The sequence below is a fragment of the Bos indicus x Bos taurus genome, chromosome 20 (assembly GCF_003369695.1).
Source record: "Bos indicus x Bos taurus breed Angus x Brahman F1 hybrid chromosome 20, Bos_hybrid_MaternalHap_v2.0, whole genome shotgun sequence".
In the NCBI taxonomy this organism is placed as follows: Eukaryota; Metazoa; Chordata; class Mammalia; order Artiodactyla; family Bovidae; genus Bos; species Bos indicus x Bos taurus.
In genome coordinates, this window is record NC_040095.1 from 14,411,318 (window position 1) to 14,435,657 (window position 24,340).

Here is a 24,340-nt window from a genome sequence, read left to right on the forward strand (position 1 = left end):
CAAAAATATATGGATATAATGAAAATGACTTGTTTTTATACCTTCCACTTCTCCATGGAACTTAAAGTCCTTTAACAGACATTATCTCACTGTTTTAAGAACTGTTATGAAACAATATGACATTTATACAACACGATTCATTCTCAATGATCCCAAAGGGCTTTACAAACCCTGGAAGAATGACTTTGCTCATGTTCAATACATAACCGCTGAGGGATGGAGGTGGGGTGGGTGGGAAGAAAAGTGGACAGGATTGTGGTGGGTATGCTGTGGAACAGAGCAGTAATATTAAACAACCATTTAAGAAAAGAAGCGAAAGACATCATTAAACTGAAACCAAGAAGAAACAAGCAGAAAAGATTCAAGGTAAGACTGCATTACACTTGTTAAATTAAAGAAAAATATTACTACCAACTGGTCTTATTTTCATATTTTAATCTTATTAGAATGACATATAGATATCTTCAAGATTTATTATTTAAAGACTTCTCTCCTCCTTCCCTCTTTTTTTGGACTGAGACTAGGATGCTGAAAAACAAACACTCAGCTGGAAAAACAGAAAGTGTTTTTTTTTTGTTTTGAATTTACCAGGTGTATTAGTCAGGGTTCTCTAGAAAAGCAAAACCAATATGATTATATGCAGTAAGATGTTTACTATAAGGAACTGGCTCACAAGATTATGGAGGCTACGGAGTTCCAAACCTGCAGTTGGCAAGCCTGAGATCCTGTCTGAGTCTGAAGGTCCAAGAACCAAGAGAGTTGATAGTTTAAGTTCTCATCTAAAAAAGTCACAGGTTTGAAACTGAAGAAGAGCTGATGTTTCAGTTTGATTCTGAAAGCAGGAAAAGACTAGTGTCCCAGCTCAAGGTAGTCTGGGCAGGAGTTTTCTCTTACTCTCAGGAAAGTAGGCCTTTTTGTTCTATTCAAGTCTTGAACTGATGGATGAGAGCCATCTACATACACTAGGGAGGGCAATCTCCTTTACTTCTCTACCAATTCAACTGCTGATGTCATCCAAAAACACCCTTACAGACACACTCAGAATAAGGTTTGACCGAGTATCTGGGCACTTCGTGGCCCTATAAAGTTGATACATAAAATTAAACATCACATCAGATTAAGGGCCTTTGTCTTTTCTATGGCAAAATTAACAGAATTCAGCTCTCATATTACACATGCAGTCCATGTAATAATGCATATACAGAAGATACTGCCAGATGCCCTACTTGGAACAAGGAAATATGTTTTCCTGAGGTACTTACGCTGAAAGGCTACAGTACCTCAGTGTGGTTTCCTCTAGTCATAATCACACCAAGGGGACTACAGAAGATGGGTGGTATCTTGGTTGGGCACATGTGTGGAAGCAGAGGGGATTCAGGGGAAGAGCTGAATATCACAAAAAACTGTAGAACTAATCTCCCAGCACCAAGTCATATGCTTATGAGGGAACAGAGCCAATTTTCTGGAGGAATGAGAACATAAGCCTTATAGGTAACTTTGACTATCCGTTTAGCTATGGTAAAAAGGGGAGAACATTCTAAAATACTAGCTGAGGTCCAGAACCTGAAGATAACCTTCCAACACACAGCAAATCCTCTATACTATTACTGCCACTATCAGCACTGCCACCAGAGCCACCACCAAAGATACTGTATACCTTACATGCTCAAACCTAACAATAAACAAATGAAGATACCCATTCACAGAGCAGGAAACTGAGGTAAGAGAGGCCAAGTGTTGTAGGTATGCTTTTTGTTTGCCTAGTGTATTTCTGACTGCTTCCTCTGGTAACAGATCCTGCCCCTGATGACAGAGTGACACACCAATCAGTTGATGTCTGACTTCTGGGAGGTGGGTACACAAGAAAGCTAGAAAGAAGCTAGGGTGAGTCGCCTGGTGACAGATCCTGATAAGAATCCAAGACGTCCTGCATCCAATGCCTCTGGTCTTCTTGCCCTTCCTGAAGCTTGGCTATTCAGTGTGCTATCTCAGTATCCTATCCTGTGGTTTAAATTGCAGTTGGGTGAGACCAAGAACCTTAAGTAATACCCAGATATACAACTTATCCAAGAGCAGGAGGTATCAGTGGAAGAGCTAATTCTCAAAACTAGATTCTTCTAACTTCAAAGGTTGTACTTTTAACCATGACACCTTTCTTATCTTTGAAAATTGAAATCCTATAGTCTTATCTGCCACCAAAAGAAACTACAGCATTTTTCTGATCATGTATGTATCTTGGCTTCTTTAATAAACTTTTTGAAAACAGTTAAGCTAACATGGAAAATCTTGTAAAACTACTCTGAAAAATACAATTTCATTTTATTGTTGAAAGGGCAAATCTTTAGTAGGCATATTTGAGTTGTGTTATTTGACTACTATATAAAAGAGACACACAAAGTAAGAAAATGATACTTGAGCTGTACTCTTTCTCAACCAGTGAGAAGAAACAAGAGCAAAACCGTCAAAAACCTTCATAAGTTGAAAACCACAGACCTTCTCCTGCAGGTGAATACAATGGAATACAGGTTAATACAATCAAATATTCAGATTCTGCTGGTTCTACAACTGTATGAAATGGGCTAGATGAATCTCTCTGAGTTTCAGCTTCCTTCTTTATAAAATGGGGATACTAATATCCATCTGTATAGGGTTGCTGTGTGATAACTAAACTCAGGTAAATAATATATAAAACTTTCTAATATACAGCCTGGCACATGGCAAGCATATATGATATGGTAGCTGCTATTACTGTTGTAGCTGTCATTAAACTGAATCAGGTGAAGGTGGTTAGAGGACTGTCAGGACAAGGATGTTGAGAAGGGTACAGAAAAACAGTTGGAAACCAAAAGCATAGAAGTATCTAATGGATAGGAATTTTTAATTTGTTGTCAGTATCTCTTGGATATGCACATATGTGTGTGGGGGTGTAATCGTATTTATTATAACACAGACACTGAAAAATTCCGGATGTCTGGTGCTGCTCTATCAAAATCCTAAAATTGAATTCATGTGAGTAGGTCTAGAACCTGATAGTGGACAGAAGCTGGAAGGATTTTGAGGAATTTGTTAATGAAAGCTTCAAAAATCCTGAAGGAACTGTTTGTAGAAGCACAACAATCTCTGAGAATACCACTGGTGAAGCGTTAAAGCAAAATGAGTGTACAAGTTCAAAGAAACTCTATTCAAACAGTCAAGAAGTACGAAAAACTCAAAGGGTCTCCCAGGTGATTCAGTGGTAAAGAATCCGCCTGCTAATGCAGGAGACACAAGAGATGCAGGTTTGATCCCTGAGTCAGGAAGATCCCTTGAAGTAGGAAATGACAACCCACTCCTGTATTCTTGCCTGGAGAATTCCATGGATAGAGGAGCCTGGCGGGTTACAGTCCAAAGAGTCACAAAGAGTTGAACACAGCAGAGCGTGTGTGCGCACGCACGTGCACACACGGAGGAAGAAACTCAAAGGTCCGTCGACTGATTAGCAGATAAACAAATTACGGTATATCTACTCAATGGATTATTTAACTGTCAGTAAAAAGGAATAAACTACTGATACATGATACAATATGGATACCTTGAAAATATGCTAAGGGAAAGAAGCCAGTCATAAAAAACTAAGGAAAAGATTTCTATATAAAAAATTCAAAAATGAAAAATAAGTAAGCTAGACTTCATCAAAATTTAAGTTTCATTTTTTGAAAAAAAATTAAGAGAATGAAAAATTAAGTCACTATCTGTGAGAAAACATTTGCAAATCATATCTCTGATAAAGGACTTGTATCCAGCATATATAAAGAATGCAAAATCCAGTAAAAGATAACAATAATAAATGGGCAAAAGATTTAAATATACTTTTCACTGTACTAATGGCAAACAAATTATGAAAAGATGCTTAACATCATTATTAATTAGAGGAATGCAAATTAAACCACAAGGTAACATTTCAAATTATTAGAATGACTAAAATTAAAAGTGACCATACCAGTGTTAATGAGGATGTGGGATAAGAGTGTATCTCACACACTACTTGTAGGAACGTAAAATGGCACAATTAGTTTGAGAAAGTTTGTACGTGAAGTGTGCTAGTTCTTTATGACCCCACGGACTGTAGCCTGCTAGGCTCTTCTGTCCATGGAATTCTCCAGGCAAGAATACTGGACTGGGTTGCCATTCCCTCCTCTAGATCTGCCTAACCTAGGATTAGAACCTGGGTCTCCTGCAATGCTGGCAGATTCTTTACCACCTAAGTCACCAGGAAAACAGTTTGGCAATCTTTAAAAAGTTAAGCATACAAAACATAAACCTATCACATGACCTAGTCATTCTACTTCCAGATATATATCCAAGAGAAATAAGACCATACAGCTATATAAAACCTCACAGTAAAAACAAAAACAAAAACCCTTGCGGCATATCTATATCATGGGCTACTTACTATTTAGTATAAAAGGAATAAATTACTGATACATACAATAACATGGATAAATCTCAAAATACTTTTGCTGAAAGAAGCCATGCCCCAAAAGGGTACATTATGTACAAAATATACAATTCTATTTAAATAAAATTCTAGAAAATACAAACTGCTTTATAGTGATAGGAAGAACTTGAGTGGTTGTCTGGGGATTCAGTTCAGTCGCTCAGTCATGTCCGACTCTTTGCGACCCCGTGGACTGCAGCACACCAGGCCTCCCTGTCCATCACCAACTCCTGGAGTCTACCCAAACTCATGTCCATTGAGTTGGTGATGCCATCCACCTATCTCATCCTCTGTCATCCCCTTCTCCTCCTGCCTTCAATCTTTCCCAGCATCAGAGTCTTTTCCAAGGAGTCAGTTCTTCCCATCAGGTGGCCAAAGTATTGGAGTTTCAGCTTCAACATCAGTCTGGGGATTGGGGAGGGGATTATCAAGGGGCATGAAAACATACTGGACCTTGAAGAAAATATTATTCTGATCGTGGTGAAGGTTTCACAGGTATACTGTTGTTCAGTAGCTAAATTGTGTCTGACTCTTTGTGAACCCCATGGACTACAGCCTGCAAGGTTCCTCTGTTCATGGAACTTTCCAGGCAAGAATACTGGAGTGGGTTGCCATCTCCTTCTCCAGGTATGTACATATGTCAAAACAAGTCAAACTATGAACTTTAAATTATTCCTTAATAAAGCTATTAAATTTTTTTCTGCATTCAAATTAATGTTTGTGGATTCTGTTTGTGACTGGGTCCTTTCTGATACCCACTCAATTTAAAGTAGCTCTCTGGTCAGTGTTTACACTATCCTGTTTTATATTACTCTCTTAGCTCTTACTATCTACTTTATTATTTGTTCATCTGTACTCTTCATTTTAGCATGTTAAAAATATTATCCTGAGTTTCCTTCATTCTTATTTTTCTCTTTCCCCTTACAAGTTATAGAATTATCCATTTAGATAGAAAAGTCAATTTCATTCATTCCTTCTGCAAATATTTGTTGAATACTTTTTATTTTGCGAGTCACTGTGTCAAGTACCAAGCATAGGGAAGGGATGAATCAGCTATGACTCCTGCCTGGCAGGGCACCCTTCCAACTATTGCTCTACTTTACTGCCCTTCATTTTATGGTGAAATCTTAGTTCTCTCTCAAAATCTGGCTCAGATACTTGGTCAGGTTTTTTTCAACCAAATGGATTACTGCCTCTTTAGTTCTTTAGGCTTTGGTTTATATTATGTAACAGAATTTGCTGATTTTCTCCGTGAATTTATTCTCTCCTCTTACCTTTTAGTGACAGAACCAGCCCTCACCTCCCCAGTCCTAACCTTAAGTTCTAATCAGGCATTTGGCCACTCAACTACATTCTAGCTTTCTGAGAGCTGGGTATGGCCATGTGATTTCAGAACAATATGATATGGATAAAAGTGCTGTGTGAAACTTTTGGGTCAACTTTAAGATGAAGCCATTTGTCTGGTACTTGATTTTTCCTCTTCCCTCGTTAGAACACAGACATAAAGGTGAGCAATGTGGACAATGAAAAATCAAAATGAAAAGAAACTTGGTTCTTGAATCACTTGCTAGCCGTCAAGTGTTCACACATCGATGGTCTGCACGAGAGAAATAATCCCCAATTATTTCTCTTGTGTTTTTGAGTCCCTGTCTGCTTCTCTCTCTCACTCTTTTTAATAGCAGCTTCTTTTGTAGCGAATAAAAGCAGCACTGTTAATAGAAACTTTCCCCTGTGGAACTCCTTGTACAAAGTAAGTAGATCTTATTTTCTCAGGATTGGAAGGACATCCAATAAACACCAAGTGACAAATGTCTAACACAATATCATCAAAGCAATTTCCTCATTATCTACCATGTATTATATAAAGGACTAAGAAGTTATGCCAGGAACAATTTATTATTGTAATCCTGTTTTTAAAACTATTTTGTTGATCCTGTTCTTTATTATTTCCTTTTTTCCACTTCATTGTGTTAATTTTGCCTGCTTCTTTTTCTTTTTTAAAGGTTCTTTACATGAGAAGCATTGTTAGTAATTTCCTAAAATAGTACAAGTTTCTGAAGCTATGATTTTTCTTCTAAGTACAGCGATAGACACGTCAACATATTTGGAAATCATTAACTTCAGAATCAGTTGTTATTAATTCTTAACAACTGGATTTTGTCAGAGAAGGTAGGCTGTTTGAAAACAGTCAACTGAAACCTTTCTAACTTTCTTCAAGGGTGTTGGCAAAGACTGCATTCTGAAGCTGTTGGGTGCAATATTCTCTATAGGTGTATTATATAAAGTAGGTTAACTGAGTACTCCAAATCTATAGTTTCATTAATTTTTCTATATGCTTTTAAAATCAGTTATTGAGAAAAATGTATTAAATTCTCCCACTATGATGAACTTACTTACTTATTATAGGTCTACCAACTTTTGCTTCATATATTTTGAGTTTGTGTTACTGGGTATACTCAGGTTTAGGACTGTTAAATCTTCCTGGAAAAGTAAATTTTTTGCTATTAGGTAGAGACTCTCTTTAATCATACATTTTGCCCTAAGAATTAGATTGTAAAATATATTTAAGATGTTTCTCAGGTAAATAATACATGATCAAATTTCTTTTTTCAACCCAGTTTGACAATCTCGATCTTTTAAAGTAAAGTATTTGACTTTTTGCATTATTTCAGTATAATCACTAGTATATCTTTATTTTATGCCTACTATCTTATTTTGTACCATTATTTTTAATATCCTATCAGACTGCACTTCTTTTTCTCTTTTTTCTTGCTTCCTTTTGGGTTCGATTTTTCCTTAATCCATCTTTTTTCTCTACCAGTTTGGTAGTTATTTTTCCATTCTTTTTTTTATCAGTTTTCTTAAAAATATTAACATGCATATTTACTGTGTTCAAGTCTAAAAGTTAATTTGGGTCTTTATCTTCTTCCCAAATAAGAACCAATACAGGGACCATAGAATGCTTTTCCAAACTTCCTTATCTGCTCCTCAAACTTATACGCTATTGTTATTATGTATTTTAATTTTATTTTTATTGTTAACATAAGACATTATTGTTATTTTATTCATTCAATGTTTCTTCAGATGTACTCATATATTTATTACTTTCCACATTCCTTTCTCTTTGCACTACAGATTTTCCATATGGGCTCACCTTTTGCCTAAAGTATGTCCTTTAGAATTTCTTTTAATGACGGTATGTAGGTAGCAAAGTCTCTCAGTTTTGAAGAACATTTTCCCTCAATACACTGAAGATTATATTCTTACGTCCTCACTTGTTGCTGTTGAAAAATCAGCTCTTCCTTTTTAAAAGATGTCTTTTCTCTACTGCTGCTTTTAAGATCTCTCTGTGATGAATGCTACGAAGTATTAACTTGGTGTGTCTAGAACTGGATTTATTTTTATTTATCCTCTATTCATTTTTTTTTAAAAACTTCTTTACTCTGTGAATTGATCTCTTTCATTAGTTAAAGAGAATTTTCAGCTATCATCTCGTCAAGTTTTGCCTTTGCCTTTTGATCTCTTCCTAGAATCTGATTAGACATTTAGTAATTTTCTTTCTCTTCTAGGTCTATCATTTGGGGCTGAATTTTACATAATGTTTTCAGATCTATCTTTCAGTTCACTAATGTTCTTTTAAGCTGCGTCTAATTTGCTAAAAAAAAAAAAAACAAAAAACAAACCTCCTGAGTTTTTAATGTCAACTCTTATATATTTTATTTCAAGGAAATTAACCTTGTTTGTTTTAAAATTTGTTTGTTCTTAATTTATCATTTCTTGAAATACGTTACATATACTTAACATTCAATGTCGGAATGAAGTCCCAAGAATCCGCTCCGGGGTCTGATTCTGTTCTCTGTTGTTTCTATCAGATTTTTGACAGGATGCCTAGATTGGTGTGTGTCTGTTTGTGTTTTCATTCAAAACTACTCTATTTTCTTTTGAATTTTAAGAACAGGGGATGAAAGCAGGTTCCTCTTAAAAAGATTTATGCTTTCTTCTATCAGACTTATGCGGGCACTAAGAATCCAGGACTATTCCCAACTACATTCTTCAATTGGCACTCCAAACTAATGGGAAGACTGCCCTGTGGCTAGACTTCCTAGTAAATGCTCTTGCCCCAAAATACTCTGTGACATGACTCAAGACGGGTAGTTTTCCTTGTAGTCTTCTGATGGGGGATAAGGTGATTTTGTTTATTTCTAATTCTCCCTGCCATTAAGGATGAGATCCTTTGGGCCCCCAACTACATGGGACAGTCTTCTATTAGTCAGCCTCTGCCTTGGGAAGGGCTTGGGTTTTATGTTCTCTCTTGGTAAGACCTCAAAAAACAATGCTTCAGTTCACCCAGTTGAGGAAATGTTACTAGAGTTACAGCTAGACCTGGTGCCCCACTTACTTCTCTTACCTCACACCTTTACTTATTTACTGGTTTGAGTATTTCTTGTGGGCTTTTTTTTTTTTTTTAAAGCTCATAGGAGTATATGAGAAGTTTTTTTTTTTTTTTAATAGTATATCCAACATTTTTAGTTGTTTTTAGCAGTAAGATCAGTTTGAACTCAATCTGCTATGTTGTTAGAAATGAACATTTTCTACAACATTACAATTTTTGTCACTCATTCAAAAATCACATGTTTTAGTCTTTGAAAAGGCACAACAAGTATAATGATAAAGTGCTCTTTAAAGGACTCTAGGTGTGTTGAGAAGATCTTAGAAACAATTATTAGCACTAAAGCCAAGGTGAGTTTTAATAAATAACAATTAAAAACTTACAGACTGTACCTACTCAAGATTGGATCAAACTGAAAAACAGAGGTGTAGACAGAGCACTGGACTGGAAACCAGGGGACCTCAGCCCCAGTCCTACTACTGGCCATGTGGCTTTGGGTAAGCCCCTTAACGGGCTGGCCTTTGGCTTCCTATTGGTTTCCTGGTGGTTCAGATGGCAAAGAATCTGCCTGCAGTGCAAGAGTCCCGGCTTCAATTCCTGGGTCGGGAAGATCCCCTGGAGAAGGGAATGGCTACCCCCTCCAGTATTCTTACCTGGAGAATTCCATGACAGAGGAGCCAGGTGGGCTATACAGACCATGGGGTGGCAGAGTCAGACACGACTGAGTGACTAACTCTTTTGATTTTCTATATATAATGGAGGGGTAGGACTGGATGTTCCTCTCAGGACCAAACCTCTGTGACTGCACAGAGCTATGTGATGTAGAGTATACTCAACATAGAAGTTTCTGATGTCATGGCATTGCTTAAGGCTAGCCTACTTTCACATTTTAAACATACTGCAGCATGTTTTTAAAAAGCTTACCCACTGGTGAAGCCATTTAAAAACATCAATATAGACTACTTTTGTACTTCAAACAAATTCTTAATTATTCTTAATATTTTGACATCTTCTTAGTTCTGAGAACTTGATTATTCTCTTTGTCCTATCTGGTATTTCAAAATTTTTAATGTAGCTATTAACATAATTTATGGATTATCTGGCTTTTGCATGAAAAATTACTATTACTCAAAAGCTGCATCTGAATAATCTGCCAGGAGTTTATGTGAAGAATTTTGAAAACAGAACCATTTAAAACTGTCAGCATATTGCATTAATCATTTAAAAAAAAAAATTGACCTAATACCACACAGATTAAATTGTCCCAAGTAAGTTTTAATGCAACATATTCACAGGTTTACACTATAAAGTTGTGAAAAGAATATCTTTTTCAAATTTGATTAAGTGCTGTAAGATGTTGAAGAAACTCAGCACTCAAATGAGTTATATGTTTGATGTCATTTTTGGCAAAGCCTCAGAAAATGTCACATAAAAGAAAAACATCTTACTTAAAATAAGGTCTTGACAGCAGTCTGGAATAGTTAACAACACCATTCCCAAATGGAATTGCTGGTTATAATCAAACTTTTAATGACGGTATTAGTTCCTGCTTCGAGAAAATTTAAATACCCAAACAAAACAAAATAAAATAACAATATGTGCACGCACACATACCCAGCCCTCACCTCTTTTATTTTCTAATGTGGACAAATTTTTAGTTATTTCAATTCAAGCTCCAAATATCTTACAGATTTATCAATGGCCACTTGGGAAATGACAAGATGGCAATCTACCAGGCAATGTCAGTCTTCTTGTTTTAACTTATGAGAGGTACAAATAATTCCCATCAGCAGTGCAGATGGAGTCCCTCACATCTTCTAAACCCTAGAACTGAGAACAGTGGGAAATTTGCATCTCTCATTTACATTTATACAGTCTTTTTCATCTTCTAAAGTCTACACTATCAGATATGAGAGAATGAAGAGGAAGAAATGCCCCTAAAAGCAAGTTGTCCATTTAAAAGTTAACAGTCAATTCACTTGGAAAGTTTGAAATATATATATATTACAAAAAAGATTATGATAAAATAAGATTATGGAAAACAATACACATGTGTTTCTGGCATGAAGATTAAAAAGTACAGAAAAATAAATATCACAAAGTTAACCATGGCTATCTTTGGAAGATATATTATGGAGTGGTCTTTCTTTTTCTCATTTATACTTTTCTATATTTCTGCTATCTTTGCAAAGGACATACATTACTTTTACAATTGGGAGAAATAACATACTTTTTTTTTCTTTTTAAAAAGAGACAGTTATGGCCAAAGGTTAATACTTACCTGAATCAATTAACAAACCTATATTTAATGGGTTAGGAATGGCATTGATATTAAAAAGACAGATTGCAGTTACTAAAAAAATAGCTTAAGGTTTTTGTCAAATTTCCAATATTGGAATTATGTCAATCACCAGGCAAAAAGAATGCTTATTAAAAAACTATATTAAGACAGCGAAGGGCAGCAAAGAGGTATTCCTAATACACTGGTTTTTTAAAGTACCAAGAGATGAGAGTCCTAAGTAACTGCTAGGAGGTCTGCAAGATGGCACAGAATTCAAGAAAATAAAATTAAATATGCCCACAATGTATAATTTTAAAGCAAAACAAGATTTGTTCATGGTGGCTAGTGAAAAGTCTGAGAAGGAGTGTCTAAAAAAGAATAGAGTTCATTATGGACTCACAAATTAAAGACAATCATCTCTTACTTTATAGAAGATTAAATTCTTGGTCTAATTGTGAGGGTATGTACATCTTTATACTTGTTACATACTTTTAATTAAAAGTCTTTATTATTTTAAAAAGTATATTTTTGAAAAACATACTGTTAAAATAAACATGATTTCTGGTACGTAAAGGTAGTAAACTGCGTTCAATAAGATTTCACTTCACAGACTGTCCTGACTATAGAAGGAAGCTTCATTTTTCCAGGACTTCTAGGAAATGAAGGATTCCACACAATTAATTATTTCAGATAAAAAAAAATCTTATCTTTAGCTGATTAAAATAATTAAAAACAGTTTTTCAATCAAGTTAGAACCACTGCCCATTCTCTGCCTTTTTCAACAGTAATAAACAACATCTAAACTTTTCTTAATGAATCAGGGCTATTAAAATGAGCATCAATAATTTGAATATTGACATACTTTCAAATATAGTGAAGTATCATCTATAGTAAATATGTCCATAACATTCCACTACCATCTTCCTGTGTTTCCTTACCTAATGTAAAGTGTTCAGTATCAACTCTTACTGCTACCTGAATGGATGTCCCCAGCTGTATCTTTATCTCTCATTTTAAAAAATTTTATTTTCTTTTTAGTTCAATAAAATGGCTAGGAAGATCCACAGGGCAGTCCTGCCCTGGGTTTTCCTTTGCTTATTTATTTTCTAGTCCTTGAGATATACTTTAAACAACATCAAATTTTCCCTTTTAAAGAGGACTGTCCCACACTTGTATTACTCTTTAACTTTTTTTGAAATGTAAAATCAGATAAACAATTGTTAGTACCACGCTCAAAGTAAGAATCTATAAACTATTACTGACGGCGGTACTGAGAGGCTTTCTATAAGTCAAGGGCAAATATACTTTCACTTTTCTGTGTAAATAACATTAAAAGTTAACAATACAGTAAGAGTAGACTATGGGAAAAATAGGTCTGATACTTCTAGCCTCCAAGAAAAAAAATGATGACTTAAGACTCCCTGAAGAGAGTTCACTGCTGTGGCAAATAGGACCAGTTTGATCAGAGAGGAATTAATTATACATGGTATCAGGCACAACACAGAGCTAACATTCCACAATGGTTTCTGTTTCTTATAAAAACCAAGATTAAACTAGTTTAACATAATATGTTAGAGAGACAAAAAGTAGTAAAAAAAAAAAAAAAAAAAAAAAACCACCACACTATATACTTTCCCAACCTATCAAGCCTGAAGGGCCTTAGTCTGACTTAATCCAGCATTAAAAAGACAGTTTGAAGAAACCTGAAATGGCCCAGTGCAATTTGAGAGGTACTAAGCACCTCAGGGATGTGTTTCATGAAGAGGCTTTAAAATTCTTTCTTGATTTACAAGCTCAGATTGCTCTTCCTCCTCTAATTTCTGGCACTAGTCATACAGCAGGTATTGTGTGCCTGGAACTTTGAAAAGAGGATCTGACACCTTATCTCCCTAAAGCTGATTAGATAATATGTCCAAACATGTATCTCTATGTGACTGTGTTCAGTTTGGTACTGGTTTTGATATGATGAAACTTAAATCTGGAAAGGACTTAGAGGCATAATTTAATGAAAAGGATTATATAGTTTATTAAAGAACTTGACAGAGCCAACCCAGGAAACCAACTCTATCTCCAATTAACTATCAATCTTACTTGAAATTTATTACCCCCTACAAAAATCCTATGCACAGGCCCGGATGATTTACAGTGGGACTAAAGAGACTCCCAGGCTGTAAACAGACTGTCCTGCAGTACATCTCTTTTGACACTGCTGGTATCTAAAGTAAAACACCACATTCCCTGTTTACTTAAATTGGGATCTTAGAGCCTACTGCAGATTCTGTATTCAACTAAGAAATGTAACTGTTTTGAATTTTAGAATCAAATTTCACATTACTATAAAAATTCTCATTATATGACTATAATAGTGGCTTTATTCCTTCACATTCTAGTTCTCTAATTTACTGAAGCCTTCTTTTATACATTATCTGAAGCCTTTGGAAACTAAATAGGTGGCAAAAATTATGAGGTTATATTTATGTAGTGCTCTTCTTCATACATAGAGGCATAAGTACATCTGTTACCTCATCATATCTCTGTGATAGAAGAAAGAGCAGAACTTGAGCTTTACTGGGAAGACTTAAGGGAAAAATGGATGGCCCCATATTCAATTTTACTACATAGGGAAGCTTTTTTACTACACTAGTGTTAAAAAAGATTTATACATTGACTCAATTATATGTACATGCTTTCATACTAGGACAGAGATGTTAAGAGGCTTCTGGTTTACAGACCAATATTCTTTTCTGGGGAACAGCTTTGTTGAGGCATAACTAGCATACAAATGAGCTGTACATGTTTGAACATGCACAGTTTTATGGGTTTGAACATGTGCATATACTCATGGCCACTATCACTATAATCAGGTAATATAAAAATGGCAATGTATTTAGAATTGCTTAATTGTATGTGGCCCAAAGTATTTATCAATGTAAAAGTAACAAAGACTTTTAATTATTTTATTTTCTGTCATAATGGAACTGAAGGAATTAATAAAGAATAAATACAGTAAAACATTAAAAAAGCAGACCTTATGTTAAGATTATATAAAATCTTATCTTAGATTTTCTATATGGAGAAACAGATGGATCCTGATTTCAAAGTAACTTGCCTCAGGTAATAGAATAGATTTAGAAGCAAAACTGGTTAAAATGAAAAAAGTGAAAGTTAAAGTACTAGTCACTCAGTCATGACCGACTCTTTGCGACCCCATGGACTGTAGCCCACCTGCCCCTCTGCCCGTGGAATTCTTCAGGCAAGAATACTGGAGTGGGTTGCCATTCCCTTCTCCAGGGGATCTTCCCAACCCGAGGGATCAAACCAGGGTTTCCCCCATTGCAAGCAGATTCTTTCCCATCTGAGCCACAGATCTGGCTAAGGATCTAGCTCAGGAAATTCGACAGAGATGATAAAACTAAGGGAATTATTACTCCCTGATCAAAGGTGATTTCCTAAGACGACAGAAGCCCTGACGAGAGCACCACAGCTACTAGAGCGCCTGCCTGCGCGGAACACCTCCGTTCACACACGACAAAACTCGGGAAACCAGAGCACGGACAGAAGCATGCAGGAGCTTTCCTGTTCTTATGGGTCTCTTGCCAAGTGCTCTTAATGTGGAAGTAATACATTAAATTCCAAAAGAAAGTGGCAGTAGTCAGCAAGTATTAGACTTGCCAAATCAATTCATAAAATCAGGAAATACCACTACTGGAAGCTTTACTTAAGAATGCAAATACGTAGTTCACACACACATACTTTTTAAGAAAGAATATAATTATAAAAATACAACTGTGAAAACACAGTTAAGGAAAGCTCATTGTGAGATTTAATTTATGTCATATTTATATGAGCTATACTGATTAGAGTCTTTAATTCTAACACTGTATTAAAATTCATATTTTCAGTTTGTAAGTCTGGACAGAGAACAAAATAAAACCACGAATAACTATATTTCTCTTACAAATATAAAATTATTATTTTTATATAGCACTGTAAATTTATTCAAGGTCTTCTGATTACCTAATTTGGAGAAGGCAATGGCACCCCACTCCAGTACTTTTGCCTGGAAAATCCCATGGACGGAGGAGCCTGGTAGGCTGCAGTCCATGGGGTCGCGATGGATATAATATATTATTATATATATAATATAATATATATAATAATATATACAAATTTATATTAAATATTACATGATAAAAATATTTTCATTCCAAATAAAAATAATTTTTATTATTTCAAAATAATAAAAAAATAAAAAAACTTTAGCCCATTTTTAGCCCATTCTGAGACTAAAAGAAAAATGACAGCAACCAAATGATCACAGTTTTAGAGAAGCTAATTTTAACTGTCTTTTAGATTTAGGGAAAATCCAGGTATTTCTAGATGATACAAGAAAAATTAAATTCAGAAAATTACCAATATAATTCTCTAATTGCAGCATAAAAAGAGTTTTAATCTGGTTAACTTTCATATAAACAGACTGAAATAAGCTCCAGAAGACTCTTTGTGTTAAGAAATCAATGTTTTAAGACTCAAATCTTTCTTTACCTAATTGTATTAAGTATTTCAAAGGCAGATAAATTACAACAGCACTGTTTACATCTAATATAAGTCTTAACCATACAGCTCTATTTCAGAAACTTCCTACTGCAGTTCTTTCACTTCTTTGAGATCATAAACTACAAAAGCAAGAACCATCCATTACCAACTTCACAGTATATCATGGACTTTGAGATGGAGTGTGGGAATAACAATTACTAGCTCAGAAAAGTAAATGACAACCCACTCCAGTGTTCTTGCCTGGAGAATCTCAGGGACAGGGGAGCCTGGTGGGCTGCCGTCTATGGGGTCGCACAGAATCGGACACGACTGAAGAGACTTAGCAGTAGCAGCAGCTCAGAAAAGAATAAAAAAATGAAGATCTTCCCAGTTAAAAGGAATTACTTTCATATATTTAGAGTGCTTTTTAATTATAAGAAACAATCTCCTGGGAAAATTATACACAAACTTAAAGAATCCTTATTGTACTTCTTCAAACCTCAATATTGCCAATATATCTTCTTTCTATTCTGGGTTACATTTTACCAATATTATCTAGTCACATATATAACTTTATCCTTTTTTTAAAATTCAGTCTATAATTTGTGTCATTTGGATGAGTTAACTTTTTAATAATTTGTTTCATTCAAACATATTTTGGCAATTTCAAGTTCTTTATCAAGTACCTGCCTTTACAACAATAGTCATTGGGAACATGGTGCAAATCATCTAACAACTTTGAGCTTTAGAGGCTTATGTGGTATAACTTGTGTTACTTAAAATAAATAATAATCACATGGTCAAATGCTGTACCACTGTTTGGTATTGGAATGTGTATTCTTTAAGGTTAGATGTTACATCTTATGCTTTGAATTATCTCCAGTCACTATTACAGAACCTAGTATCAATTGATAAAATTATTCATGCTTTCCAAAAGCATGAGAATACACAAGATATATGCACAAAGCAAATTTATTAAGCCAAATTTAGTGTACATTATTAAAGATAACAATTAAATTTCTGATCATGTTCACCAAATCTACAATGTATTTTACTATTGTGAAGATAAGACAGATTTGAGGGTTCCAATTGCTATTTTGGAAACTGAACATTACATGTTTCATAGCTGAAATAGTTTCAAGATCTTCAGTGCAATAGCTTTTCTGAAGCTGTTCTAGCTTAATAAAAAAAAAAAAGTACAATAAAGAAATATTTAACCTCTGTAAAAAGCAGGGTATTATTCTGATAAGCTTTTGATCATTTTTATCAATGTTTTAGATTTTCTGTACTTAAATAAGAGCAAAATAAACACAAAACAGGAATTCATATTTAATACTATTCAAACAATGTATGAATAATGTTTATACAAGTGCAAAATGTAGGGCCTAAACACTTTTATTAAATGTTTTAAAGGGTACCCAATGTTTAAAAAAAAAAAAAAAAGAACACTCTATCCTGTGCACTTCTAGATATGTGCTATGACAACATAAGTTTTGCCTGATGTTAAGTACTCTCTTTATTAAGGAACAGTAGTTATGATCACATTTGATTGAATGTCCTTCTCGGACAAAAGTCCTAAGTGAAACAATTTTATTGACTAACTAGCCAAACAAAGTAATAAACACCACCACCACTCAATTCAGGAAGGAGAGAGGGAAGAAATACCAAGTGAAAATATAAGCTTGATAACCGTGCTTACCTTCACTTCTTTTTTCTGCTTGAATTTGCGGAATTTTCTGCTTTCTTCTGTTTTGCTGCTAAGAGTTCCCGCTTTAATTGTCTTGCTTCTTTTCTGAGCTCTTCACTACAAATCAAAAACAATTATATAAGTTTATAACAGACTGAGGAAGTTGTTTAGCAAAAAAACCTAAATCCAGTTGTCATGTACGGTAAGAAAACATGAATAATATAATTCATTTTGTTTCTGTGTATGTGTATTTATGGTATGGAAGTGAAATGAAGTGACAGCCACTCAGTTGTGTCCGACTCTGCGATCCCAGGGACTGTAGCCTGCCAGGCTTCTCTGTCCATGGAATTCTCCAGGCAAGAATACTAAAGTAGGTTGCCATTCCCTTCTCCAGGAGATCTTCCCAACCCAGGGATTGAACCCAGGTCTCCCTATGGAAACATACTTAAAAGATATATTAAAAGTTGTGATTTCACAAAAGCAATATATTGTGAAACTGAAGTCTCTCAGTGGTGTCCGACTCTTTGTGACCCCATGGACTGTAGCCTACCAGGCTCCTCCGTCCATGGGATTTTCCAGGCAAGAATACTGGAGTGGGTTGTCATTTCCTTCTCCAGGAGATCTTCCCAACCCAGGGATTGAACCCAGGTCTCCCACATTTCAGGCAGACACTTTACTACGAAATATAGGGGCATCCCAGGTGGCACAGCGGTAAAGAATCCTCTTGCCAATACAGGAGACCCAGGGAAGGCAGGTTTGATTCCTAGGTTGGGAAGATGCCCTGGAGAAGGAAGTGGCAACCTACTCCAGATTCCTGCCTGAAAAATTCCATAAACAGAGAGCCTGGTGGGCTCCTCCATGAGGTTGCAAAGAGCTGGACATGACTGAAGCAACTTAGCACGCACATAGGCATGTGCTATGAAATACAGCCCCCTTCAAGTATATCAAACAGTTGATGAGTGATAAATGAACCTTTGTTCTCCTTCTAATTTACTTTCAAATTTAACATTCTAAATTCAGTTTAATAATGCATGGAGATTCCAAATCAAAACAAACTTTTTAATATAAATACTATTCTCTAAACCTGGGCATACACAAAAAATATCTGACTTCAAAACTTATTGAATTCCTGAATTGGTACAAGTAACTACCACTTATCAAGCAATTATTACATGCTAGGAACAATGCTAAAATTTTTCTTAAACTTAATTCATTTTGAACCCTTTTTTATTACATGCTAGGAGCAATGCTACATTTTTTTTTAAACTCAATTAGTTTTTAAACCTTTTGATACCACAATTTGCCAAATAATTTCCTCTTCTGTGAAACCTATCAGACTGAGATAGTTTGATAATTAATACAATCATATATCAAAGGCAAATGAAGATGTAAGTGCTGGCTTTTCTGCAACACTTACATGTTATGTGACTGGTTTCTACAAGCCACTTTAGGGCAGGAGATTCAATTTCAAGCCTTGGAAACAATTATTAATTGCTCATGTCATGAACCCTGTGAGTCACCTGCAAATAGTTAAACCTATGCATTTTATATCTGTGAATGTCAGGCATTCACTCTATTTTCAACACGCTAGAGTGTGTCATGGAGACTGAGAACACTGTAGCCCAAGGAGGCACCCCATTCTGGAAGTCTCTAAAGACACTGGTTCTAAGCTGATTCAGCCTTTAGTTCAGTTCAGCAGTTCAGTGCTCAATCATGTCCGACTCTTTGTGACTCCATGGACTGCAGCACACCAGGCTTCCCTGTCCATTACCAACTCCTGGAGCCTACTCAAACTCATGTCCATCGCAGCGGTGACACCATCCAACCATCTCATCCTCTGTTGTCCCCTTCTCCTCCCACCTTCAATCTTTCCTAGCATCAGGGTCTTTTCCAATGAGTCGTTCCTTCACAACAGGTGGCCCAAAGTACTGGAGTTTCAGCTTCAGCATCAGTCCTTCCAATGAACACCCAGGACTGATCTCTAGGATGGACTGGTTGTATCTCCTTGCAGTCCAAGGGACTCTCAAGAGGCTTCTCCAACACCACAGTCCAAAAGCATCAATTCTTTGGCACTCAGCTTTTTTTATAGTCCAACTCTCACATTTATACATGACTACTGGAAAAACCATAGCTTTGACTAGATGGAACTTTGTTGGTAAAGTAATATCTCTGCTTTCTAACATGCTGTCTAGGTTGGTCATAGGTTTTCTTCCAAGGAGCATGCGTCTTTTAATTTCATGGCTGCAGTTACCATCTCCAGTGATTTTGGTGCCCCCCCAAATAAAGCCTTTAGTGCTTCCTCCTAAACCCCAAGTCTCATATTTTTTTACTCCTGTTCTGTATTAGAGTCACTAAACTGATGGGTTTTATAATGTGTGTGACTCAGTTCTTTTCACTTTTTTCTGTATCAAACACACAGCCCTATTTGTATGTATCTGCATGACCTCCAAGGTCCTCAATTCTGAAACTTCCCTATCTGATCACTATGCTTTTAGCTTTCTCAGTCTTTCATTCCTACTGAACTTAGGCTCACTCTTCTATGAGTGAAAGCCAACTCCTTAATCACAGTTCATGGTCTGCCAGTCTTATTCTAACCCAATTGGCTCTCTGTGCATTCTGATGCTATGGTCAGTCATTTCCCTCATGTCCTCACCAGGACCCTTAATTTTCTTGTTTGTCCTGTTGGATACATCATAACCATCTAGAAAAATTGTTAAAACATGTTCAGGGAGACATATCTCCAGGAAATATGATTTCTTCAGATGTGGGAAGTTGCCTGGGAATTTGCTCCTGTGCCAAGTTACCAAGGTGACTTAACATGCACTCAAGTTTGGGACCCAATGCATTAGGACCTTACTATAGAAATTATCTTCTCTTTCTTAACAACTTCAAGCACTTCTACTTTACTGATCCTTTCATTCGGCCAACAGCATACTCAAATTTCCCTGTACTCTGCTCCAAACAAGAGATTATTATCTTTACAAGTGGACTCCTTGCCTGAAAGAACAGCTTATATACAGAGTCTAATTCATCAAGCTCTAAGTTCTTAATCTCTTGCAATCAATCCTTCTTGTACTCTACTGAAACTGGGTCTGTATCAGTCAAATTCAATGGCCTTTTCTCAGTCCTCTTCTTCCTCTTTGGCCTTCCTATCATCCAAAGATATGAACTACTTCCTTCTGAAATTTGCTGCTAATCAGACTATGTACCACTTTAGAGTCCTGATTCTCCATTTCTCCTCTGAATTACTCTTTCTCTTCTCACACTACAATTGTCATTTTTCTCATTTCTATACCCTGTATGCTGGCATTTTATCTAATCTTATAAACTATCACTTTTATAATAGGATATTTCCAAATCTAGATGTCTCCCCCTACACTTCTATTACAAATCTCTATGTAAATTAGTACTGTCCAACAGAAATATAAGCCAAGACACACATACAATTTTGTTTCCTAGCACATTTTAAAAACTGGTAAAAAGAAACAGGTTAATTTTAAAAACATATTTTATTTAGCTCAATAACTCAAAATATCCAAAGTATTATTATGTTAACATGGAATCAATGTAAGAATATTAATACACTATTTTACATTTTTTCTGTACTAACTCTTCTAAATGCAGTGTGTATTTCATACTTAGAGGACATCTCAATTCAAACTAGTCACAGGTCAAGGGCTTAGATCCAGATGTAGTTTGAGGCTAGATATCACAAGAATTACAAACTCTCTATGTCCAAACTCCAAATCATCTTTTCCCTGGTCAAATCTGTTCCTTTTCCTGAAGTCCCTATTTGATCATGAAACCGATTTCCTTCTAATGACCAAACTTTAAACTTCCCCTGGGACTGTTCACCCTCCCTTTCACTGAATCGCTGTCCAAGTATGTCATTTTCTGATCTCTCTCTCACATGCAACTGCTCTTCTTGACTCTCACCATCAATGCCTGGGTTAGCTCTCATGATCTATTTCTCAGATAAATGTAATTACTTCCTATTTCTTGAAGTTATATGAAAACAGAAAATAGCAACCACATCTTTGCTCCATCCACTAAATACTAGCTTAAGGGTTTTTTTTTTTTTTGGTAAATATTCAGGAAATTCAAATGATATTTTCTGAAGACTAAGGTGAGGGAAGATTATTTTGAAAGCTGAAGAAGTGCTGCATGACAGCCAAACAAACTAGTTATCATGGTGATCTGAAGTATGCAAAGAATGAGGGGCAATGAGAGTATAAACTATTGTAGACCCAGTAAAGCAAAGATATCAAAAAGACTAACACAGATATTAAAGCACAGATATTAAAAAGATCAGAAAGTCCTGATTTAAAACCCAATTCCATTACTTATTGTCTGGAAGACCTAACAACAATTATTTAAGTTCTTTGAGATTCAGTTTCCTCAGCTATAAAATCAGAGTTAGGTATTTAAAATATTGGGCATTCAATACATTTTCGACCAATGATGGCTATTATTATTCAGTTCTGTTAAAAACAGTGCCACAGTTAAGGTCTGTTTGTCAAGTAGGAATATTTTCTTGATTATTTATTATAAACAAATGCCACCTCTACTGCATATGAAGATCAACTCTGTTCATAATTTTTAAAAAGGGTAATAAATGTTTAATGCCAGCTTCTAAAAATCTACTCTTAAACAGACAAAGATTTAGATATACTGCTGAAGTAGCCATAATAATAAACAAACTGAACAATGATGAACAAGAACTCAAAAAAGACAAAGAAAGAAAGAGGTTTTTGTCTATATACATAAAACTATGTTTCATTATACTGAATTTTTCAAGAAAATAAAAATTTACAACACTGTCAAAATCTTTCAAGACTATTCAAACAACACCATTTGTTAGTACACATGGAATCCATAACTCTTAGAATGCAGTACATGTTTTTACCCTAGTCTTTAGGTAACAGTCTAGTTTTAGGGGACCCAATCTTATATTCTCTGGAATATAATTTTATCCATTGGTAATAGAATATATTTGAACCTGCTAAAAAAAGAATGAAAATTGTAAGCCTGGACTATATGTCACCTTACACTGCTTACAAAGCAAGAATACAAACTATGGGCTTGCTTGAGTCCAGGCGGCATCTGTTTGGCTTCCTCAGAGCCTAGTTTCCACCTGTATGATAAAATAAATACTTCTATTAGGTACTGTTAATTTTAAGCTAATTACTTTTTTTCCTAATAGATCTCTAATTTGGATTCATTTGAATTTTAACATGGCTTTTATGACATCAGCATCAGCTAATTAGCCATCAGTTAATAATTCATCATATATATTTTTAATTTGGTAAATCTGTAGTATCAGTTCAGTTGAATTCAGTCGCTCAGTCGTGTCCAACTCTTTGCGACCCCATGAACCTCAGCATGCCAGGCCTCCCTGTTCATCATCAACTACTGGAGTCCACCCAAACTCATGTCTATTGAATCGGTGATGCCATTCAGCCATCTCATCCTCTGTCGTCCCCTTCTTCTCCTGCCCTCAATCTTTCCCAGCATCAGGGTCTTTTCCAACAAGTCAGCTCTTTGCATCAGGTGGGCAAAGTACTGGAGTTTCAGCTTCAACATCAGTCCGTCCAATGAACACCCAGGACTGATCTCCTCTAGGATGGACTGCTTGGATCTCCTTGCAGTCCAAGGGACTCTCAAGAGTCTTCTCCAACACCACAGTTCAGAAGCATCAATTCTTCGGCGCTCAGCTTTCTTTATAACCCAACTCTCACATCCATACACGACCACTGGAAAAACCATAGCCTTGACTAGACGGACCTTTGTTGACAAAGTAATGTCTCTGCTTTTGAATATGCTATCTAGGTTAGTCATAACTTTCCTTCCAAGGAGTAAGTGTCTTTTAATTTCATGTGTGCAATTACCATCTGCAGTGATTTTGGAGCCCAGAAAAATAAAGTCTGACACTGTTTCCACTGTTTCCCCATCTATCTTCCATGAAGTCATGGGACTGGATGCCATGATCTTGGTTTTCTGAATGCTGAGCTTTAAGCGAACTTTTTCACTCTCCTCTTTCACTTTCATCAAGAGGCTCTTAGTTCTTCTTCACTTTCTGCCATAAAGGTGGTGTCATCTGCATATCTGAAGTTATTGATATTTCTCCTGGCAATCCTGATTCCAGCTTGTGCTTCCTCCAGTCCAGCGTTTCTCATGATGTACTCTGCATAGAAGTTAAATAAGCATGGTGACAATATACAGTCTTGATGTACTCCTTTTCCTATTTGGAACCAGTCTGTTGTTCCATGTCCAGTTCTAACTGTTGCCTCCTGACCTGCATATAGGTTTCTCAAGAGGCAGGTCAGGTGGTCTGGTATGCCCATCTCTTTCAGAATTTTCCACAGTTTATTGTGATCCACACAGTGAAAGGTTTTGGCATAGTCAATAAAGCAGAAATAGATGTTTTTCTGGAACTCTCTTGCTTTTTTATTTTTTTTAATTTTTTATTTATTTATTTTTTTAGAGGAGTTTACATTTAATTTTTTTTTAACATTTAATTTTATTTTTAAACTTTACATAATTGTATTAGTTTTGCCAAATATCAAAATGAATCCGCCACAGGTATACACGTGTTCCCCATCCTGAACCCTCCTCCCTCCTCCCTCCCCATACCATCCCTCTGTGTCGTCCCAGTGCACTAGCCCCAAGCATCCAGTGTCATGCATCGAACCTGGACTGGCAACTCGTTTCTTACATGATATTTTACATGTTTCAATGTCATTCTCCCAAATCTTCCCACCCTCTCCCTCTCCCACAGAGTCCATAAGATTGTTCTATACATCAGTGTCTCTTTCGCTGTCTCGTACACCGGGTTATTGTTACCATCTTTCTAAATTCCATATATATGCGTAAGTATACTGTATTGATGTCTTTCCTTCTGGCTTACTTCACTCTGTATAATAGGCTCCAGTTTCATCCACATCATTAGAACTGATTCAAATGTATTCT

The 24,340-nt window shown here is 35.8% G+C and overlaps 1 protein-coding gene across 1 annotated transcript in view; it reads right to left on the bottom strand.

The window, feature by feature from the left end:
• The window catches only part of CWC27 (CWC27 spliceosome associated protein homolog), a 260,233-nt gene that overhangs the window by 95,687 nt on the left and 140,206 nt on the right, over nucleotides 1-24,340 (bottom strand). The window contains 2 exon segments of the mRNA XM_027520263.1: nucleotides 17,384-17,408; nucleotides 17,410-17,488. Coding sequence (XP_027376064.1) covers nucleotides 17,384-17,408; nucleotides 17,410-17,488 — 104 coding nt within the window.